This window comes from Epinephelus moara, chromosome 1 (genome assembly GCF_006386435.1).
Source record: "Epinephelus moara isolate mb chromosome 1, YSFRI_EMoa_1.0, whole genome shotgun sequence".
NCBI classification, from domain to species: domain Eukaryota; kingdom Metazoa; phylum Chordata; class Actinopteri; order Perciformes; family Serranidae; genus Epinephelus; species Epinephelus moara.
Window position 1 is genome coordinate 44,583,797 of NC_065506.1, and position 21,844 is coordinate 44,605,640.

Consider the following 21,844-nt stretch of genomic DNA (forward strand, 5'->3'; position numbering starts at 1 on the left):
CCTGTGTAGTAGCAGCAACAAAGTTTGCTTTCACTCACCTCTGCAGCAGCTGCTCCTCTGAACTAATCCATCAGTCTGACCTCATCAGCTCTGATCAATCTGACCACAAACTGACCATCTGATCAGTTCACAACGCAGTGACTCAAAGTCTGCAAACTGCTGCTAAGGGTGTGGGAAAGAGCTCTGCCTGTGCTGCGTTCATGGGCCTGTAAAGACCTCAGAATTCAAAGAGGGGACACAGATCACAAAGGGACACACCAACACTCAAAGACTGAAAGTTTGCTTATCTGTAGCACCCTCCCGCCACACATAGATTGTAATTAATGTGGGAAACACTGACATCTGTGCTCTAAGTGACACCTGACTGATTTTCTTTCAGGTAGGTAAATTGACTAATTTTTAAACTCCCAAACCTCATTAGTCACTTAATGAATCATCCAACTGATCGGTGTCAGTGCGGTCCAACAACACTGTTATATCATTTGTTTTTTGAGGTTGAGAAAGAACCACAGGGGAAAAAATCCTCAAAATAAATCACTCGGTGGTGCTCGTCCTACTTATCACAAAGGATCTCAGCTGGAAACATCACTGCATTGTTCACACATGCAGATTTACACCGATTTATAAAACCTCCTCACCCTGAGATGTAAAAACTACCCGGGGCTGTACAGCTGTATACTAATGGCCATTATACTGTCTCTCGCTGTGACACATACAACACACATGTTTATGTTCTGATTTGTTTAATGAAAGCCATTCATATAAAGATCAGGTATGTTTATTGCTCTCAGGAGGTTTGTGAAGTCTCATCTGCACATGGTGACATAGTGTGTGGCTGTATGGAGTGTGTTAGGCTGTGGTTTACAGTACACAGCGCACTGGAGGGGTGACAAAGACGCTGCATGGCAGAAGAAAAATACAGCTAAATGCTAATGCTAAAAGAAAACAGAACATGAATGTAGCTGAGTAGCAGCCTGATACTCAGACTGAACTGCTGTTTTGTTACCGCTGCAATTTCTTAGTATTACGTTAGATTATTAGGCATCATACATTTGGCAGAGGGGATAGATGTGTCACTGTTCTGCTGTAGAAACTTGAACTGGGGTCAGATTTATGTAACTTTGTTCCCTAAAGAGTGGACTGGACTTCAGAATTCTGAGCGAAACCAAGCCAAGTTTCAAGTTTTGTTCCAGTCAAATCACAGAAATATAATAAAAAAATGACAGCATCAGGCAGCATTGCATACCCAGCTTGAATATTGAAGGCCTGCGCACTGGAAGGTCTCAGCTATGTAAAAACACTCTCCTACAGATTTGAAAAGAAATGTTCAGCATTGATTGATGGAGAAAGACTTCCAGTGGACTTGCAGTTGCTCTCAATGACTTGAGAATTAATTTGGGACCTGTTATATCAATTTTCAGGTTCTTACTTGCATTAAAGGTGTCAACTAGAGCACGTTTGCATGCCTTAATGGTCAAAAAACACCTGTATTGACCTGTATTGTATTGTATTGCGCTTCTCTCTTTAAACTCAAATTCTGATAAGAAGCCCAGTCTGCACTGAATGGTCCGTGTTTCTGGGTGTTCCATATCTGCGCTCTCGGCGTCTCTGCACCATCATCGCAGCCGGGGGAATGACTGTAACGGAGAATAGCAGCACTTTCTATCATAAGAAATTCACTAGTAAAGCAAAGTTTTCACATCTAGACATGATCCAAAATCAGGGAGAAATTCATAACAGTAGCAGCGAAGATTACATGTTTCACTGATGTTAGCATGTAGCTACATGTAGCAGTGTAGGCTACGTGTAGCGGTGTATGCTATATAATGAAACACTAGCAGTAATGTGCCTGGAACAGATGACAGTGTAAAGAAATCCATCACTAGTCAACATCAGCTTGTATGCAAAGTAGAAAAATGAAAGAGTTTTCAGAGCGGTCTGAAGCTTAAGATCTTTGCTCAGGGGATCACTTTTACATATGTTTACCTTATTGCTTGAAGCTTTGGCCACGTTTAATATGAACATCCTTCAGTGTAACATCATGACAGAAAACAAGGAAAAGCATAAAAGATCCCCTTTAACAAGATGTGACACCTGACTTGTCTCCACATACTTTAGACTTGCCACAGATAACACAGAGGGTCATGGTTGAGTTGATTTCATCTTTGCTTGTCATATTTTTCAGCAGAAGTTCCCAACTTTAGTCCCGTGTAGAAAGGCCCTAATAGTCTCCCGTTGCTTCTCCAGTGTTTTACATGAGCAACGCTGCCTCTGAGTCCCCTGACAAACGTCGTGATGTGAACAGTGATTCAGATTCATTCTGCATAGAGTCCCAGGCAGGTGGAGTTTACTGCTGCGGCATACATCAAATAGAGAATCACATTAAAGTGCGCTAAACAGATTTTTGCACACATGGCTTTGGCTTTATAAAACTTTGGTCACACATTCAGGGAGGTTGAGTAGGGAGCAGTTAAGGAGGGCGAATATATATAATCATAAGAAAACAGAGTGGGGAATCACATGGGTAAAATGTGGTCGTGTGTGTGTGTGTGTGTTACAGTAAATGTCGGCCTCCTCTGTTGTGTTGTTAAAGTCAGGTTGCATTCAGCAGCAGGTTGTGGTTTTTGCTACGTGTTCACCTGCACGGTTCATACCTTCACCTTCAGTCAGTGTGATGAGTGAATGATGGAAAGATGAGCTAGTTTTGTATAACTCACAGAATCACTATTTGTTTCTATGAATTTCAGTAACAAAACAAAGTCAGTTAACTGTAACATGTCTGATTAGCTCTAACCCTCTTCTTCCTGTGTGTGTGCAGGAGTTCAGGGCAGCGCTGAGTGCTCGTGCGGGAGGAACCACTTCACATGTGCGGTCAGTGCGTTCGGGGAGTGTACCTGCATCCCGGCCCAGTGGCAGTGTGACGGAGACAACGACTGCGGGGACCACAGCGACGAGGACGGATGCAGTGAGTTTGCTCTTTCTTTCCGTCTGTCTTCGTTTCCTTCTCACTGTAACTTACTCGGAGATTCATTGACTCTGATCGGTCCAATTTGAAACTTGAACAAACTAAATCTGAAGCCTGTTTACTGGCTTTGATGTGATTGCTTGATCCATGTGTCTGCTCTGAGTGTATTTGGTCTGTGTGATCAAGTTGAAATCGATGATTGCCCAGTTAGTGACCAATGAAGTTGGACAGAGAGTCCTGCGTGTATAAAAGATTTCAATACAGACTTTTGTCTCTGATTTCAAAACATTTGTCGTGATTGATTAGAGAACCTGATCTGTGAGCCACAGGCTTTTTTTTAAAGGTTACTCAAGTTTTTTTTTTTTTTTTTTTTTTTTTTTTAACTGAAGCTTTTTTATAACCTTCCTTGATTAAGATAAACATGTTTTTTATTAAATGGAAGTAACCAAACATCTCAAATGTTAAATCATATAAACACAAGCATCTGTATCAGATTTTTGTCTAAATAAAATAGTCTTAGATTTTTTTTGAAGGGTCAGATCAGGCATTAAGTAAAAAAGATCACAAATCTGACCAGACATTTGATATTAACTTTCAGCATTTGACAGTTTTTGATGCCCGGTGCCATTTGACCAAAGCAGTTCTAAAGATGGATACCCAGCCTCAACTGTTTGTTACTGCTGTATTTAGGGCTGACACCTTCTGGTCGGAAGGTTGATTGGTTGGTCAACATGCTCTTTTCTGACCCCAGCTGAAAACGACAGGTGCTCTCTTGAAAACGCCCAGCTGGGAGCAGTACAGTGCTTTGGAAGCACAGCGTTTTTTCAGCTGGGATGCTATGGTTGCTTACTGTGATACAGAATATACACGGAAGTTTGAATGTTAGCATAAGGTAAAGTGCTGATGAATAGAAGGCTGATGGGAGGACGGCCCCCCGCCAGTCTATAGCTATCAGTACGTTGTTGTTTAGCACTTGTACTAAAGGTGTGCCATATCATCGTGTTCACGTTAATACCCGTGTAATTTTTAATATCATATGGAAAATTCATCTTGTGATACTCACTATATTTCGACTTGTTGACATATTGACTTCATACTGTTACCCACGGCAACAACAAGCATGGCTGAAAGCGAAATTATTACTGACTCCGCGGTGGTTCCAAAAAGAGGAGCAGCTTCAGTAGTGTGGAATAAACTGTGGCGTCCTGAATGTTTTATGAACAGCCCCGCACTTCTCAGACTCTTTTAGCGACTCAGAGGGAACTCATTCAGCGGCTCCTCTGGCAGCAGCACAGCGTCTCTCCCTCTCCTCTCTTGCTGTGCACACACGGGAGTCGGTGTCGTCAAGTGATTGTGTCATAAACCTTTGGTAATGTAAACCTACGTGACGTTCACAGCTCGACAATAAACAACATATATGTGACTGTGTGATAGTTGTGGTATCATAACAGCCTGTCACAGGTTACAGCGTGATGATTAGAGGAGAAATGGCAGAGCATAAAGGTCCAGGTGGAAAAAAACAACCCAGTCATTTAGGACTTTACTAAAAGAAGGAAATCAGCTGTTGATTTATATATATAGATCCCAGGGGACATTGTTTGTATTTGGGAGCTGTTTAAATGTGTAATTTGTGGTCGATTTTATTTAGTTCAGCTATTGATATTGTAAGTTACTGTTGTTGTTCACAAACTAAAGAAATGAGAGATCATTTTTGTTTGGCTTTATTAATTATTTGAAGGCAAACTGTAAAACTGTATCACTTATTTTGTTACAATTCTATTTTCTTAAATTAATAGTATTTTTAAAAAAAAAAAACCTATTTGTTATATTGTCAAGAATATCAGAATATCGTTACTGCAAAAATACCCTGAGAGATCATAATTTTATTTTACGGCCGTAGCACCCAGCCCTAACTTGTGCTAAATGTGTTGTGATGTTTATCCCACCCTCCTTCTCTGTAATAGTACAGCTGGATAAAAAGTGACAGTGATGCTCAGCAGTATACCCAAAGATGAACATTTATCAACTCTTAGCAACCAGAATAAAACACTAAACATGTAGCGCTTAGCACAGATGCTCAGTGCCTCTGCAAACTATTGGCATTTGTATTTCAGTGTAGATATGCAGTGCTCATATCGTAAAGAATTAAAAATATATGCTAACCTTTGATGGATACACAAGCTACTGGATTGAGTGCTGTTGGCGCAACGTGGCCAATTTAGTTAATCTAGAGATAACGTAGATTTTTTTCTCCCCAGTTAAGCAATCGATTGTCAACCAAGATTTTATTTTAACTTAAGCCCTAGCTATATTTCTTATATAGCTCTTTCTGGATGGATATTAAATTTGTACTAATGTGATTTTGGTTTTAAAGGTTTTTCTCTCTAATTTTAAAACCTAACTTGAACTTACTGGTTGAACCAGCTTCATAAGTCATGTTTGTACAGAATAAATCAGCAGTTCTCGTCTGAATATCTCCCCTCGAGCAAGGCCTTCAACTCCCACCACTTAACCAAGCCTCCAGTTGTGCTTGGCAGCTCCCTGGTGCAAATTTGCGTTAAGTGCGTGACTTCTGAATTTTTGCTAGAAAGGTACAAGTGTGCTCAGGCAGAGTTTTCCTGCATAAATAGTCCAAAATAGTAAGAAAAAAATATAATTGGGCCCATATGGATCCCATCATCACCCAGTGAAACAGTGAATGGGTCACTGGTCCAGGCGGGGTAGTATTTCTGGTGCAGAGGCAGAGCGAGGCGCTCTGCGTGGTGTATGCCCCGTGCAGAAAAATGCTTGAGTGACTTCTGGCACCAGACGGCGTTTGGCTGGAGGGAAGTCTTGGCAGCAGAGCCAGACAGGAGTATTTTCCTGCAGAGCATGTCAAGTGGAGGAGATCTTCACTGCTCCTCTTTTACACTTCTGCGTATCGATGTGAAATGTCAATGTGAGGTTCTCCTTTTTCATTTTTTCCCCCGCTGGCTCATAGAGTAGAGAAGTAGACGCTGCCCTTTTGTTTGACACTCCCTAAGCCTCTTTGAGAGGTGTGTGGTTGTGTTTGTGTGTGTGTTGATGTTCTGTCTCCATCAGTCTTCCTCTGTCACATTAAGCTAGTTAGGGGTTGGGAGAGGGGATGCTAAGTGTTATTGATCTCTGGCCGGTTGAATGTTCAGTGAGCCTGATTGCCACGTATTGATCTGCGTTACGTTACTTATTTAAGGAGACACATGGAAGCAGCTGACAGATATCAGAGCATCTAGCTGGACCTTCCTAATCCATTAGTATCGTCTGATCGATTCTCTGGTCCACCGCTCTGCAGCCGGACGCCCCTCCTCCTGGACTTACTCCAGTCAATCTCGTAACCACAGAGCTCATATCATCACAGAGATTCATGTTGGGACTCCCTGAAAACTTCATGTGGAAGTTGTAGGTGATGTTATTTTACGGCATGTAGCAGTTCAAGCTTCGGCAACCTTCTTGACCATCTCAGCCCCTGCTCTGAGTGCATGTTCATGAGTTTCTACTGTATATGATAACTTCCATGCACCTTTATAACAATATACATCAAAAATCCTGAATTATTTTGGTTTGATGAAAATTAAAAGTTTGACTAAAGGTTGAAAAATGAGGCAAACTAGACTGAATAATACACACATAGCTACAATATGAGATCACTTTATTTGATGCATGTCAAGTATAAAGGTGCCCCCTCATCTGTGTTGATTCTTGTTGTTGGACATAATTAAGTCCATAAAAATGTCAATGTACTTTTGCAGTATTTATTTTCAGTATAATGTTATGATGGTCAGTTTTAGAGAGTAGCAGCAGTCAGGTAGTTTCAAGAAGTCTAGTTGCAGTTTCAGCTGTCCCAGCAGTTCAAGGTCTAAGTTTATCTTCGTCAGTCAATGATCACAAAAAATGCATTAGGTTCTTCTTTAGGTTTAATCTTGGGGTTTAAGCAAAGATTAGGTTAATAAACCACTTCTTAGGTTACGATTTTAGTAGCTTATCCAAATAGTGCTGAGACTACTCGATGGGCGCTGACGAGGATGCGCATCAGGTACACAACACACTGCCCCCGAATGAAATACCGAGATTTTAGGGAGTCATGATTCATGTTGTTGCAGTGGCCCAATATTGAAAAAAATACAGGCATAACCCTTAAGTATTTATTCCCACACAAATGTACTGTCCTGCTAGTGCCTCCGCTCGTCCAAGTGATCTCTATTAAAAAATCCATCTGGCACTGAGAGTCCCCAGATTAACTTTAGTTGCACAATAGAGACATTTCAAATCTTATAGCAATTTGAAACTTGTGAAATTGTGGCCTTTTCAGGTTCAGATTTGTAAGTTGGGAACAACTAAAGAAATTAAGTATCTCTATCTGGATACTTATGGCATGTTTGAATCTACACTTAGGCTGGTACTGAAACAAATAATGGGGAACCGTTTTGATACTCAATTACTGGAGGAGGTATACTTTATTAATGCGGGTGGGAATTCATTTTTTCGCGCTGTTGGAGGCCTGGAATACACACACATGCACAGACAGGATCTATACATGCATTAAGCGAGGGGGCTGCCTTAGTCAGGGGCACCTCGGCAGCTGCCAGTCCACATTCCACACTTGGTCAGGATGGGGTCTTGGACCAATGACCCTCCGCTTCCCAACTTAATTCCTTATGGACTGAGCTCCTGCTGCCCCAAAGAAGGGTGTTTATCAGGCAACATCCTCTGGCTCCACCTTCTCAGATGTGTCAGATGTGATGTCTTGATGCTTTTCTCCATGTTATATTAAATATCTGTGAGTTTTAGACTGTTATTCTGACAAAAGTTGCAATCTGAAGATGAACTTTGGGGGTCATAAGATGATTAAATGTACATTTTTCTAATCTGATAGTTTTCTTGTGAAATGATGCAAACATTTACCTCTCTAGGCCTCTGAAAATCTTTCAAATGAACCAATCTATGTAGGAAAAATCTCTCGTTACACTTTTGAACTACTCAGAATTTAAGTTTACAATGTTCATTATCTTTTTGTAACCTGTGATGAAGGATTGCAAATAGAAGCTGATTTGTTTTTAAGGGGCACAAGCCGAAAAGGTTGGGAACTTGGCTCGGTTGTAGACTTAATAATGCATCAAATAATCACGTATCGATACAGTATGAGCACCTCTGTAACTCCAAAGATCAGGCAGAGTAAATCCAGTAGAGAAAGGCATCAGATTTTAAGACTTTTAAGCTAACCAAAAGATTTATTTCCTCAGATGACGAAACAAACTACCTGAATGACATTCAGTGTGTGTTTGCGTGGTGTGTGTTGTTGTGTCAGTGAGGAGAGTCGAGGCCCATGTGACTCTGCTTCTATTACACTGATTGAATTAAGAAGTCAGATCGTAAAACAGAGGAGTAAAATTTTATGTTCTTGTCTTCTAATCACAGTGAATTATTAAATATATGGAGACACAAGGCGGAGAGAGAGCAGTTTCCACGTTCTGTGTGTGACCGTGAGAATGCAGAATCACAATGAACACACACACACACACACACACACACATACAAACACACACACACAAACACAGACGAATATCTCTTTTCAGCAGAATCGTAGCAGTGTAGTTTGTGGCATCCAGACTGTGTTTGAACTTTAATGTATTTAGCTTTTACACTAATTCAACAATTTCTAGAGAAAGCACAATTGTCCTGAGTAACAATGGAGGAATGTGTGCCTGTGTGTGTTTGTGAGCATGTGTGTGTGTGAGACTCAGAAGAATAGGAGCGGAGGCAAAGTGGCCGACTGTGGCCATGAAGCTATCCGTGTAAACTTCTGATCTAATTACGATGTGGGAATCATGTGGAAATTGTGTAGTGCAGATGTGGCTGCTCTGTGCGTGTGCTTGTGTCGTGTGCTTGTGTTCTCCCATATAAAGTTTCATGGCTGCACGGAGACCAAAGAGGGAGTGGAGAAGAGTTGATGAGGGACTGAAGAACATGCACGAATTCTCTTTGTACGGCTTGTGTGTGTGTGTTTGAGGAAAGGATAAAGTATGTGGTGTTGTGTATGTCAGTGTAGGAACTCTATCTAACTCTAAAGGAGTTGCTGGCGTGTGACGGTGAGGAGGAAATGGTCTTTACAGCCGGCCGCTCTTCTCCTCGCCACACATGCAACATCTGTCTGTTTGTAGTGCACCACACTGGGTAGAAGGAGGTGGGGATGATGGGTGCTGGGTGATCATAAATCTGTCTATTTAAAAACAAACATTTGAAGTTAAAGCACCATGCCAGGGTGTTTCTGATTTTTCATCTCCCTAACTCTTGTACTGGTTGTGTTTTTGCCGATAATTTTAGAATGATTGAACTACATATCTGAATGTGTCATTCCTGCTGTTTCAGGCAGCCATTGATTTCCATTTATCTCTGTTAAGTATGAAAATCAATTAGTAGACTCTTGATTCTTGTTTATGTTGTGTTATCCTTCACAGAGAACATCAAGTCTGCATTATGTTTGTTAGGGCTGCATCTAACGATTATTTTTATTGTTGGTTATTTTCTCAAATAATAAGTAAGTTGTTTGGTCTGTAAAATGTCAGAAAATAGTGAAAAATGCATTGTTTCCCAAAGCCAAAGGTGATGTTCTTCAGTGTTTTGGTGTGTCCTCAACTAGGGCTGCAACGATTAGTCGACTAATCGATGACTAATTGACTATTAAAATAATCTGTGACTATTCTAGTAGTCGACTTTGAGTCATTTTTCAGAGAAAAGTACTGTAAAAGTACCCCAAAAACTCTTATTGCAGTTTCTTACGTTCAAATATTGGCAGCTTTACACACTCTCCCATGATGCTAAAACGTGAGTGGCGTGAGTACGAAACAAGACATTAGATGACATAATTTTGGGGTTTGGGAGAGACAGACCGACATTTTTCAACATTTTAACACATTTTTTGATAAAATGATTAGTTGACTAATCGAAGAAATAATCAACAGATTAGTTGACAATGAAAATAATAGTTAGTTGCAGGCCTATCCTCAACGCAAAGATATTATCCTGACTGTCACAGAGCAGTAAAGAAACTGGAAAATATTCACATTTAGAAGCTGGAATCAGAGAATTTTACAGACCTTAAATTCCTTTTACATAAATTTGTTCAGCAAAAATGGGAAATATGATCAAATTCTTCATTTGAACCAATATGAATATTACTTGTATAAAAATTAGGCTTTAAATAACATATCAATTATGTATTATGACACTCGTTTCTTGGCACTCGAGGGTTACGGCACCCAGCATACAGACACGAAAGCTTCATCCCGTTAAAACAATATTCATAACTTGGATTAAATTTTATCAAAAACACTTGATTCTTTTAATCCGTGGACCCTTACTAAAAGGAATATGAATAACTTACTGAGTAATCGAGGACGGGACACATGTTCTGACATCATGCCAGCGTCAGAGGAAGGGAGTCACCACTTGTTGTTTTGTCACGCCGGTTAATCTGAAGAAATTATTGTCTTCTCCGGTAGTCATGGTATCAGTAAAATGAACTGAACCGAGCTAACAATGTGTAGCATCTCCATACTGACACTGATCTAAGCAGCTAACTAATGTTAGCTCAAGTGGGTAGTCAACAGTCCAGTTTTATACATCTGAAAAACTTCTTCAGCAGGCATCTAATTGAGACCACATAGATCGTTTGTCCCTAACCTCTTATATTTGGCTAACAGGAGCGTTTACTAAATTAGTGCATCCCCCAGACGCAGGAGATCAACATGCCTCATACCTGTAAATGACAGAATAGGTTGTTTGCCACTGACCCCCAAAACAACTTATATGACCATGAACAGTCGCCGTTTTTTAGCATGTGATTAACGTTGTGAAACAGTCACAGTTTGGTTAGTTTAGACACCAAAAGTACTTGGTTAGGTTTAGAAAAAGATTATAGTTATATATGACAGCACAGCATCCAGTTGCTAATGGCTAACGTTAGCCTACTGTAGCGTAGCCTCTGAAACATTAACGTTATCTTCCTTGTGTGTTTCCACTTACTAGTAACGTTAACGCTACTATCTAACGTTAGCACTGTAACCTTATTCTAAAACTCATCAGTCATCACTGACTCCGGTTGAGTTTTAAAACTCCGGGGTAGCGTTTGACTGTCTTGTTTGTTACGTTACACTCGCTCTCCTCTTCCGTGTATCTAACGTTACCTTGCCAACGCCTACGTCTATCATAGACGTAATGAGGACGTAATGGAGATGGGGGGAGTAGGCCTTTGGAGGGAGGTGGAGTTGCAGGAGGAGGAGGATGGGACTTTGGAGGGAAGCGGGAGTTGTGGATGTTCAAAGTTTTTCTAAGTGCTGTGTGAAATGCAAGAAAGGTAAGAGTTGCTTTAACTTGTGACGCAAGTTAAGTACATTAAGTAGGTTGACCTCATAGGCAAGTAAACACAACTCAGTGTTGACTTTTGATTATACATGGGACACAGAGCCTCCTTGGTTAAAGTCCTGTGTTTGTTTGACCCTACCGTCATCCCACCACTTCCCTTCGCAGACTTTGTCAACCCGGTCTCACTCCAAAGTTGTTGGAATTCGGCACACGGTCAGTGACTTCTGGCATCCTTTCATGTTGGCATGATATGAGGCCGGTTGCCGTTGTTTGTTTTTTTTACCAGTGCTCTGCAGCGTCAGGGGGAAACGCTGTTTGACAGCAACGAAAGTTAAGGTGGCGAAAGTCTGAGTAGGGTGCACTAAACCTGGATATGTGATGAGGTCAGAGTGCGAATGTGTTGTCATTGTCGCTCTTTATACTACATCTCTTGGCTTCCTTCTTTGCTCTCGTCATAAATACTATGGCCACTAGAGGTCACCTAACAAAAAATGTAAATGGGGTTGTAATAAGCTGCTTGTACAAACAAACCTATGTGATCATTTTTGGGTGGAGGTCAGTCTCTGTAATTCAGATCAAAAGCAGATTGATCCAACGTTGCTGTGGGGTTGTCTGGAATGAATATCGCTGCATAAACATGGCTGAAAGACAGATGTCCTTCTCCCCAACCAAAAGTTGAGCCAGGTTTCAATTTTTTGGCGGCGGACCTTGTGCCCTCTGTGTTTGCACCCCTGCTGGGTCAACAGACTGCCCTCATTTAAATTAATGAGGAGGCTGCATTTTTGTACACAGGACTAAAGTCGGTCCGAAACTTAGAGAGAAGATGAGGCAGTTGATGTGCTGATGATCTCTGTGAGCCACAGTGCAGAAAAAAAAGCACAAAAATGAGCATATGGCACAAAAGATGTAACAAAAAGATTAGATTACTTTACATCTTTGAGTTTCCTGACTGAAGATGATACAGGTATCTGTGCCTCTTAGCCGGCGAGCAGGAAGAGCACGTTACAGGGTCACACATCTCAAGGACAGGACACTAATTAGCCCTGATGAAATTTAATGAAGGCATAACTCACAGACGTTTCATCAAATTGATAACACCCCTTTTTTCATTGATTCAGCTGTCTGAGCTCGGGGGGGGCGTACACAGCACCGGGTGGCACATGGTCAGAATAACACACTTTACTATGTTTGATTGCGGGCCAAATGTATGAGCTGTGAGAGACTCTGACATGAAGCGCTGCTCCATTAGAGGAATATATGTTTATGTTCTTGGCAGTCAGCTCCACGTCCATAAACCCTCATAAGGGGAGGGAAGGTTACGCGCTGCCTTTGTGAGTGTGGTTCCTATGGAAATGGCAATGTTGGTTGTGTTGAAGGCTGTGTAGTCAGAGGAGTCAGACTGAAGTGGAAATTGACTGAATAGGGAGAAGGACAGAAAAAGTGATGAGCAGGAAATTGCTTTATGTTGTGTTCAGTCGGTAGTCGGAGTTAGTGTACACCGATTACATTGTTTGCCCGCACCTCCACTGTCTTTGTCCTGTTTTTTATATAGAAATAAAACTCATGAAGTTCATTTTCACATATCAGCGACTATGTTTATCAAAAACACAACAACAAAAAAATCCAATTTGTACAATACTAAGTGTGTTATAGATAGTTGGACAGCACACGCTTCAGTCACAAACTGAATGTGTCAGCTCCCTACAGCAGCAGCAGAGATGCAGCACTTAGCTCTGACCAGAACATTCAGTGACCCGTGCCACCGCGATGACTACAACCAGAGTGCTGTGGAGACTGAGAGGATGATAGGGGAAGAGGCATTCATCCACAGGTGTATAGTGCACCCTGTGAGAGAGGAGGGAGGTGAAGAAGAGTCGCAGCCCATAGAAAAAAGAACTTTAGTAAGTTTACTCAAAAGAGAAGAAGGTGCTGCCACAGCTGCGCCGACTGTTAACTGTGTAAAGTAAGGGAAGGATCTAAAGATCTAACATTAAAGATCAAAGTAAGCGCTTTACAAGTATTGAGTATGATGGAGGAAGATCTTTTATTGTAAAATGTCCAGTGTAATCAGGTCCTCAGGATGTGCGCCAAACTTTGAAGCCAATGATGATGCCACTGGGCCCAAAGATGACTTTCTCCACAGACTTACATTAAGAATGAGACATCTGTTAATCAGTGGACACATTTTATGTCCCAGTGCTGCAAAAATTACTCGTTTAACTAGTGTTACAGGTTAGTACTCTTGTGTTGGATAGATGAAATGATGACCCACTCTTAGGATACATTCACACTGGCACTATTTGCTCCACTTTAAACGAACCCTGGTCTGCATCCAGGGATAGTTCGGTTCGTTTGGAGTGGTGTGAACGCTCATTCGAACTCTGGTGCGAACCAAACGAGCAATCCCTGGTCCGCTTGAAAACTGGGGGTCTCGGTTCAATTGAAAGTGAACCCTGGTGCAGTTCGCTTACAGTGGGAAACGGACTATTCAGCGAACCAAAGAGAGGAAGTGACGTAGAGCGCAGTGCATTTTGGTGTTTTTGTGGTGACCAAGCCAGCTGAAAGGGATGGATTTCCGTTTTCGGTCCTGGCCAGTTGATGGGCTGAATGAGCCCTCAGTCACTGTTTGGCTTGGACCTGCATATATTTCAGCACAGGTAAATATAAAACTAGAAAAGTTGTATTTTCGGAAGCTTTTATGGCACATTTTCGGCAAATAAAACACTACAAAGTAAAGTATTTTTGGTGGGGCTTATCCTGACAGCATAACAGAGCACGGGGGCGCATCTGCAAAGTCTTCATGGGCTCATTAGTGTGGCATTCAAGTACACACTCAAAAAGAGAAATCTCTGTGGTACCTAAAACATCACGACAAACAACAAAACAAGACAGTAAATAACAATAATGAAACAGTCAAGTTTGTAACAAGAAATTAAAACCAGTGCACCCTCCATAATGACAGAAAGACAGCTTGTAATGGCAACTGGGATCACTAATTTATTAACTCTGTTACATTAGCAGAATTTAATCCATTTGGTCTGATAACACTTTGAAGTCTAGAAGAGCTGCACGATTAAATCATTTCAATTCCATTCAAGTTCGTCGGGGGCCAAACCAGAAGTCGCCGGCTTAGAGCGTTTCCCATCATACTCTGGGTCATGCAGTCGGTGGAGAGCAACTGCGGCGCCTGGCTCTAGAAAGTGCGGCCCCCTTGATCTCGTGATTATCATGGTCCACTTTTGCATGATGTCAGAGCAAGTCAGGATGAAAGTCAGACACAAATCTAACCAGCATGCATCATGTGGCGGCCAGCGGTGATCGATTCTGCGCAGGCCTGGCTCATGTCAAACAAGCCTGTTATTACTTTTTGGCATTTTTGGCTTTATGTGACAGTTGACTCATGCCCTGCTATTTTGATGTTATGAATAAGTCAGTGAGGCTTTGTAAAACTGATGTTACATTCTAAAAATGACACACTTGTTAACACCAAATTGGTGTGGTGGTTGCAAGATGATTTATAATGTTTTGACCTCCTTATCACATTCAGACATCATCTTACACTGATTCATAGTCCTATAATTTAAATTGTGTTTTATAACTCTTGGATATACTTTTGTTTTGGTATTTGTGTTGAATTTAGTCCCGTGTGGTGCGTTAAAAAGTCTTAGGTTGTCTCAAGGGAGCCTGGATCTGTCCACTACGAATCCAGAACAGTATTTTCGTGTGGATTCGGCCCTCTGAACTCTGCAGATATCCTGAATGTGAACAAGGCTAACAGTCTAATTGAGTCTGACTTATGTTTTTGTCTCCTCTCATATCTTATCTGGGTCTCAGTTTTCCTGATCTCTCCTCCTAGTTCAAGGCAATAAAATGTATTAAGGCACTGATAAAGGATGTTCATAACAACAGTAACCACAGCAGATAAGGCTCGATAACCTTGGAAAACTCATACATCTTCTGCTGTTTCACCATGCGTCTCCTCCCGCCTCCTCCTCCTCCCCTGCTGTTTTAGGTCATCCTTCAAGTTATTTCTCTCTCTCTCTCTGCATTTCACTTAGATTGAAGGAAGCAGGACACACGCACACACACTCACACAGAGATGCATGGGCACACTGTTGGAGTCCTGCTGAGTTGAAAGCAGCTGAGGTTGTGAAAGAGTAAATGCTTTGGGCCAGAGTGAGGAGACAGGGCTGCAGAGGAGATAGATGTGAAGGACTGTGTGTGTATGTTTGTGTGTGTGTGTGTATCTGTGTGTGTTGTTGGGGTGGATGTGAGATGAAATGGAAGAGGAAAATCTCTGTTGTGCGTGATTGAAAGCGCTGCGTGAGGTTTGGTTTTCTCCGCTGTCGGCTCACACAGATCTGTGAGGTTTGGGAAATGGGTGTGCACTATGAACTCAAATACACACTCACTCACAGATGTATGCACATGCACACTTATGAGGACCCTCCATTGGATGCATTTCAGGATATCCGTCAGGTATAACAGGGCCTCCTGGTGGTGTTATACACGCCAGAGGAGAAGAATCCATTTGAACAACAACCCTCTGGTGTGGTATTCCCCATTTCATACTCACACGTTGTCTGAGAGCTCATGAATCGTCGCTTAAGCTGTAGTTTATTAAGATATGTGAAAGTCTTGAAATGCAGGAAACACAGAATCATCCCCCGTTTCTGAAGCCCTTTTCAAAAATGTTAAAAGGCAAAGTCGTTTTTTGTTGTCAGTTGCCTAGCAACAGTGTCCTCACAATTTCAACCAATTGCACGCCAAGCACAGTGTACTTGACTTCCCATTTGGAAATGGCAACCTCTCGAGTTCATTTAGAGGGGAGCATCAGTCTTAAAATAAATGTTTTGAATTGAAGTCCTTCAAAAGTATTAAAGTTTATTGAATGCAGTTTTTTTTCCCCCCCAGACATGAACGTCAACGTTCAGAAGAATTCAGAACTGAGCTGGTTCTTGTGTCTGCTTCTTATTTGCTGTTGAAACACAGCTTATGTCTCAATAATAGAATAACTTTCTGGTGGTATTCAGTCATAAACAGGGCTGTTTTTGACAGTTTTAGCTATTTTATATTTCAGTTTCAGCCTCAAGGCACCGCTGTATCTGAGTGCAAAATGAAGGCCACTTAAAACCTTGATTATTTCATAATGACAGACGTTTCATGATTGTTAACTAGGCTGCAAAAGTGGGGCACGTCCTGATTCTCATGATTATCAGGCAGGTTGATTTTTCTGACAAAAATCCATCCGTCTGTTTGTTTGAGCTTTTCAGCAAAGTAACTCTGAAGACGACTCTAATCTCTAAATGTCTTGAAGCCTGTGTGTGTTGCAGCAGAGTAAATTGGGTTTTGAAAGGCTTAAGGTATGTTTGTGGCTTAATAATCTAAGTCTCATCTTGACCCTAAACGTGAGATCAAACGAGTCCCCTGAACAAAACAAGTGAGGAATAACCGCAGTGTCCTTGCCCCTAAAATCTTAACATCAAACTGGTTCTCACAAGGGCATTGATACAAACTCACATACACACATATATAAAGCACCAAAAAATAAAAAATACCCCCTCTGTCCTTTAATCTACCATGCTCTGCAGTCTTAGCCAATCAGAGAGAAGCTGTGACCGCGGGAGCTCAGCTGATCCGAAAGCAGGCGCGGAGAAGATTAGGACCCCATTCCTTCCTTCTCTATGTGTCAATTTCTCTCTGTGTCCCTTCATCTTCTCCTCCCTCCCTACCTCTGCCCTCTGACCACAGGAAACCTGCAAACCCGACTCACTTCTCTTTTACCAGAGGCTTTCTCATTTATTTCTCACCATGTGGTTGAGTTTGTTCCTTCGCTGAGTTTGTCCGTCTTCCTGTCTCTTTCTGCTTGTGTTTTTTCCCTTTCCTTTTCTTCTTTCTGTCTCAGGATATGACCGTAGTTGTTTGGACACATTAGCATAATCCTCCTCCTCTCTTTCTTCGTCCCCCTCCTCCTCCTCCCGATGCTCGCTCGGTCCTCTCCTCCGCCTCCTTCCTAAATATTTACTCCCTGCTCAGTAAATGAGGGGAGCACACTTGTTCACACAGAAGAGGACATGATTAGAGGCTGATTGAGGGCAGAGAAAGAGACAGAAATAAGAAGAGAGACAAAGAGATCGTTTCTGAGGCCGGGCTTTACCGACTTTGTAAATCTTGTGTGAACTTGTTTGAGCAGGTTTTAAATGTGTTCTGTGTGTTTTTAAACACAACAGAGGTGATGGATTAAGGTTTGAAAGTGCGGTGTGGAACATTATTATTCTCTATTACACATGTGATTTTAAAGATATCGTCAAATGAATAAATTTTACTTAAATGTTATTGAATAATGATGAAAGTAATTATTAGTTTTAACCTTAAATTACTGTTAAAACGACCCAGGGTGGAGAGCATTAGTTGGTGTGCTACACGTTGGAAGTGATTTTTATTATTTCCAGAAACTCTGACATCTTCAGCTCTGTGCTCTGGAAGAGCAATGTCCTAATATGTAATATTTCCTAATATTCTTTCTCTTGGAAATAAATCTTCGTCTCTTAAAAAAGATTAATTGTGACTGGTATCTGGATGGGACATTTACAGTTTAACAAGCGTAAATCTGCAATAGCTGTGACCTCCATGATAAATTTCAGCCTCTTAAGGCAAAAACTGTGACCGCTAAAGGGTGGAGAAATTTTTGTGGAGTGAAAATGTCAACCGACAGAGTGAACTATAAAGCTGCTGGTACAGCTAAAAATTTAACTTGTCAGTGCTGTCTGGTAAAAGACTATGTTATGGAGCACCTGAGGGCTGCCCCCTAAAGGTCAAGGATTCAAATTATCTGTCTGAGGCGCCTTAGTCAACTGAGATTCCTTCAGTCTGTCCTTCTTTTTTTTGTTAGTCAGTGTGCAGTGTACTTCTGGGGACATGTACTATGAAGACTTCTGCTAACAAGTGGTGAATTTACAGTTCATCTTGTGTTTGCCAGAAATGCTGCTGCACAATTCTGATTTGTTGTTAGCACTCATTAGCAGGGAGGGCTAACGTGGCTTCTTCACTATATTTCATGAACATCGCTGTCATCCCATTCAAACTCCAAAACTCTATACGGAACACAAGGAAGGAATAGAGGAATATTCTGAGTTGGGCACAGCCCTAAAACACCTGCTTCGATTGTTGCCAGTCCTTTAGATGACCATTATCGGTTATAGATTTGAGGTATGGCACTGCTCTGCCTCCTATATTGTAGGGGTGTAGTAAAAAAATCAGTACAGCATACTGTCGCGATATTGTTGTACGGCAATATCGTATCGTCACACAGTGTCAAGTATTGATTTTAAATTATATAAATTATTAATATTACAAATACAAAGTAAACTTTAGGTAGCCCACTTGAATGATATAATCAGTTGCCTTTCCACTAGATACATTTTTCATTACAAAAAAAAAAAAAAAAAAAAATCAATGAAGTGAAATAAACAGACTGAAAACTTTATCTCATTAGACAATACAGATGTTGACAAAGTTTGGGGACATTATTTGCTGTTGAAAACAGTTAATTAATCACAATATATTGCAATATATTTTATCACAATGCTCAGCATATTGCAATAAAATATAAAATAAAATTGTGATAATATCGTATGGTGATTCCCGCCCCTACTATATTTATGTTTTCTGTTAGGTGGCGATCTCTAGTGGCCTTACTAGCCTAAGTAAAGAGCAACATCGTCTGCGTAGGGAGGAAGTCAAGTTGGTGGATGGGTTAAACACGCACATTTCTTTCCCGAAACCTAACAATGTAGTTTGGGCAACAAAACAGCTGCTGTGTCTTAATTGCACACCTGAGCGTCAGAGACTGACTCACTCACTCACTTTTTTTGTATTTATAAGGTCTTTATTTATTTATTTTGATATTTTTACGTTTTATTTTGGATATTTAAATTTTCTTCTTTTGCATTCCTAAATATTCTTGTTAAGTAAATGTTTATTTCTCTTTAAAAGGGTGCACTTGCATCATTATGCCTATATTATCATTATATAAGTTAAAAAATGGTCTAAAAACAGCAAAATTACAATAATAATAATTCTGACACAATTAATTGCCCAGCAAAATCTGTTATCGTGACAGGCCTTCTTGTGCTACAAACTTTCTGGCCTGTGCTACAAAATTATCACTCTCTGCACCAGTGCTATGGGCTAAAAAAAGTTAACGTACAGCCCTGTAATGGTAGTGATAACAACTGATGAACATTTAATGGGCTGATAAGGCTTAGGCGGTATCTGTTTTGTTTTTTCTGTACTTTCATACGGTTTTGACATTTAACCGGGGATATAAAAAATAAATAAATAGATGAAAGGTGGCGTCACCATAGTAACTTTTTAAGTACCTCAGAATCGGTGTTGTTCTGACTTGTTGATTGATTTGTGTATTTTTCTGCAGAATCTCTGCCCTCTGTTTGTATTTTTTTATATTCTTCTTATTTTCTGTGTTCGGGACATTTATGGGTGGTGAGGTTGGGGCTTTATAAAAAGGCAGTGACCAGAGACACAGCATCAGAGAAACGCAAATATAATGAGGCAACATGCCAGATGAGTGGAAATCTGGGGTTGGCTTTTACTTTTGTGTTGCTTGTGAGCATGTTAACAAACGGTAACAGACAATCCGACATAGTTCACCTCTAAACATGGAACAGGACTAAGCTGGTTATGTGAATCTAGCAGCTGCATCATTTTCATCACCATCATGTGACGCCTCCTTCACAGATCAGAGAGTAAAAAAAGCTACAGCTGCTGCATTCTCGGGAGGGTGAGGCAACAAAAATGGAAAAAGCTGTGTGATTTACAAGTGGCAGCTAGAGATGATGTGTTTTCCCCTGTAAGAATCAATCACCCACTAACTGCTCTGGGGATGACTGTGTCAAGCACTTTTGCTCCAGCTTTGCTTTTCTTCATTTCTTTATCACTGTAATTTATAATCACGTAGCTACAATAATTCATGCGGATACCTTGACAGCCAGACAAAATAAACAAATTGTAGACATCACCTGGGGCTCTGAGAACTTGTGGTACGAGCTTGTCATTTTGTTTGACATTTTATAGGCTAAATAATTGCTGGACTAATTGAAAATAATGATTGATAGATTTATTAGTGGCAGCCCTAGACATGACTCCACCTTTTAAGGGTGAAAACAATTTAGCTCATGCCAGGTGGAAGTGTTGTTAATGAAATTGGCAGCTTAACAAGAAAGTTACCTCAGTTTGTTTTGATGTTTGTTGATGTTTTTCTGTCAAATTGCTTGTTTATAATTAACCTGTTTTTTCAGTTTTAAAGTGAATAAATGAACTAAAGTGACTTGTTGATTGTATCGCTCACAATGACAACGTACATTAACCGTTGACATTGCTGATGTCTGAAGCAGACAAACGCATTCATCTAATGTCACATAACCAGACAGACGACCGCAGCTGTGTTTGCGCTGGTTGAATCTGTTTTGTGTGCCAGTCGAATGCACGTGTGTGTGCATGTTTATTACCTGCCTGAACTTCTTTCAAACTGCCCTATTATCTAAAATCAAAGCTGCATCAACACACAGTCAGTTTTTTTGTCCTTCTGGGGACTCGAGGAAGGTCACTTAGATCCAGAGTGAGATATCTTGACACCTGCTGGACAGAATATCAGACAGTTTGATATGGAAATCCATGGTCACCTGAGAAGGCTGATTTTGATGATACAATCACACTCACCTCCGAACTATCTTTGTCTTTTTAACCTGTTGTTGCTGCTGAGTCAGTTTGACATCCTGGATATATCCTTCAAACACAGACTGCAGACCCCTCTGTCTGCTTCTCTCTGGAATCACTCTTTCATTTTTCTCAAAATGTGATAATATTTAATCAGGGAGTGCAGTTAGTTATAGTTTGGGCTCAATGCTTACTGCGACAGCTTGTCGGACCATCACAAAGGGGCGGGGCTCTGCGAAAGGTCGATTACGTTATTGACTTACTGTAAGATTTATGGAAATGACCTCGATCATTTTGCTAACCTCAAATTTGTTTACATACAAATGTCATCAACATTTTAGCTTTTCCTGACCATACTCCCGCCTACTTGCGTGAGTCCGAATAAATGTAAAGCAACCCTTCAAAGACGACACAGCGCAGTTTACCGGTAGCCTGCAGCTGCTCTGATAGTAGTCTCCATAGTTCTGATAATAGTTCGCCTGCCTATCCCTGGCAATGAGCCCAAAAGTCCGCCGTTTATAGTTTTACCCTCCAACTACTTCATCCTCTACTCCATAAATCCACCAGCAAAATGGCTGCCTCCCAGGCCGTCCATCCGTGGAGGCCGACTGCAGCACACCAACCAGATTACAGAGATTACTGTAGTGTTGGCGGAGCTCGCAAGAGTCATCACTTGCTTTGTTTTAGTTGGCCAAAGTTTGTATTGAGTCTGAAACTGAGTAAGCTTCCCTGATATCTTGAGATAGTGTGTTCCATAGCTTTGGG

The 21,844-nt window shown here is 41.0% G+C and overlaps 1 protein-coding gene across 3 annotated transcripts in view; it reads left to right on the top strand.

Moving 5' to 3' along the window:
- The window catches only part of lrp4 (low density lipoprotein receptor-related protein 4), a 161,737-nt gene that overhangs the window by 63,173 nt on the left and 76,720 nt on the right, over positions 1–21,844 (top strand). For all 3 annotated transcript variants that reach the window (XM_050046201.1, XM_050046209.1, XM_050046218.1), the window contains exon 2: positions 2,819–2,965. In XM_050046201.1, the coding sequence (XP_049902158.1) occupies positions 2,819–2,965 (147 nt within the window). The remainder of the gene's footprint in view (positions 1–2,818; positions 2,966–21,844) is intronic.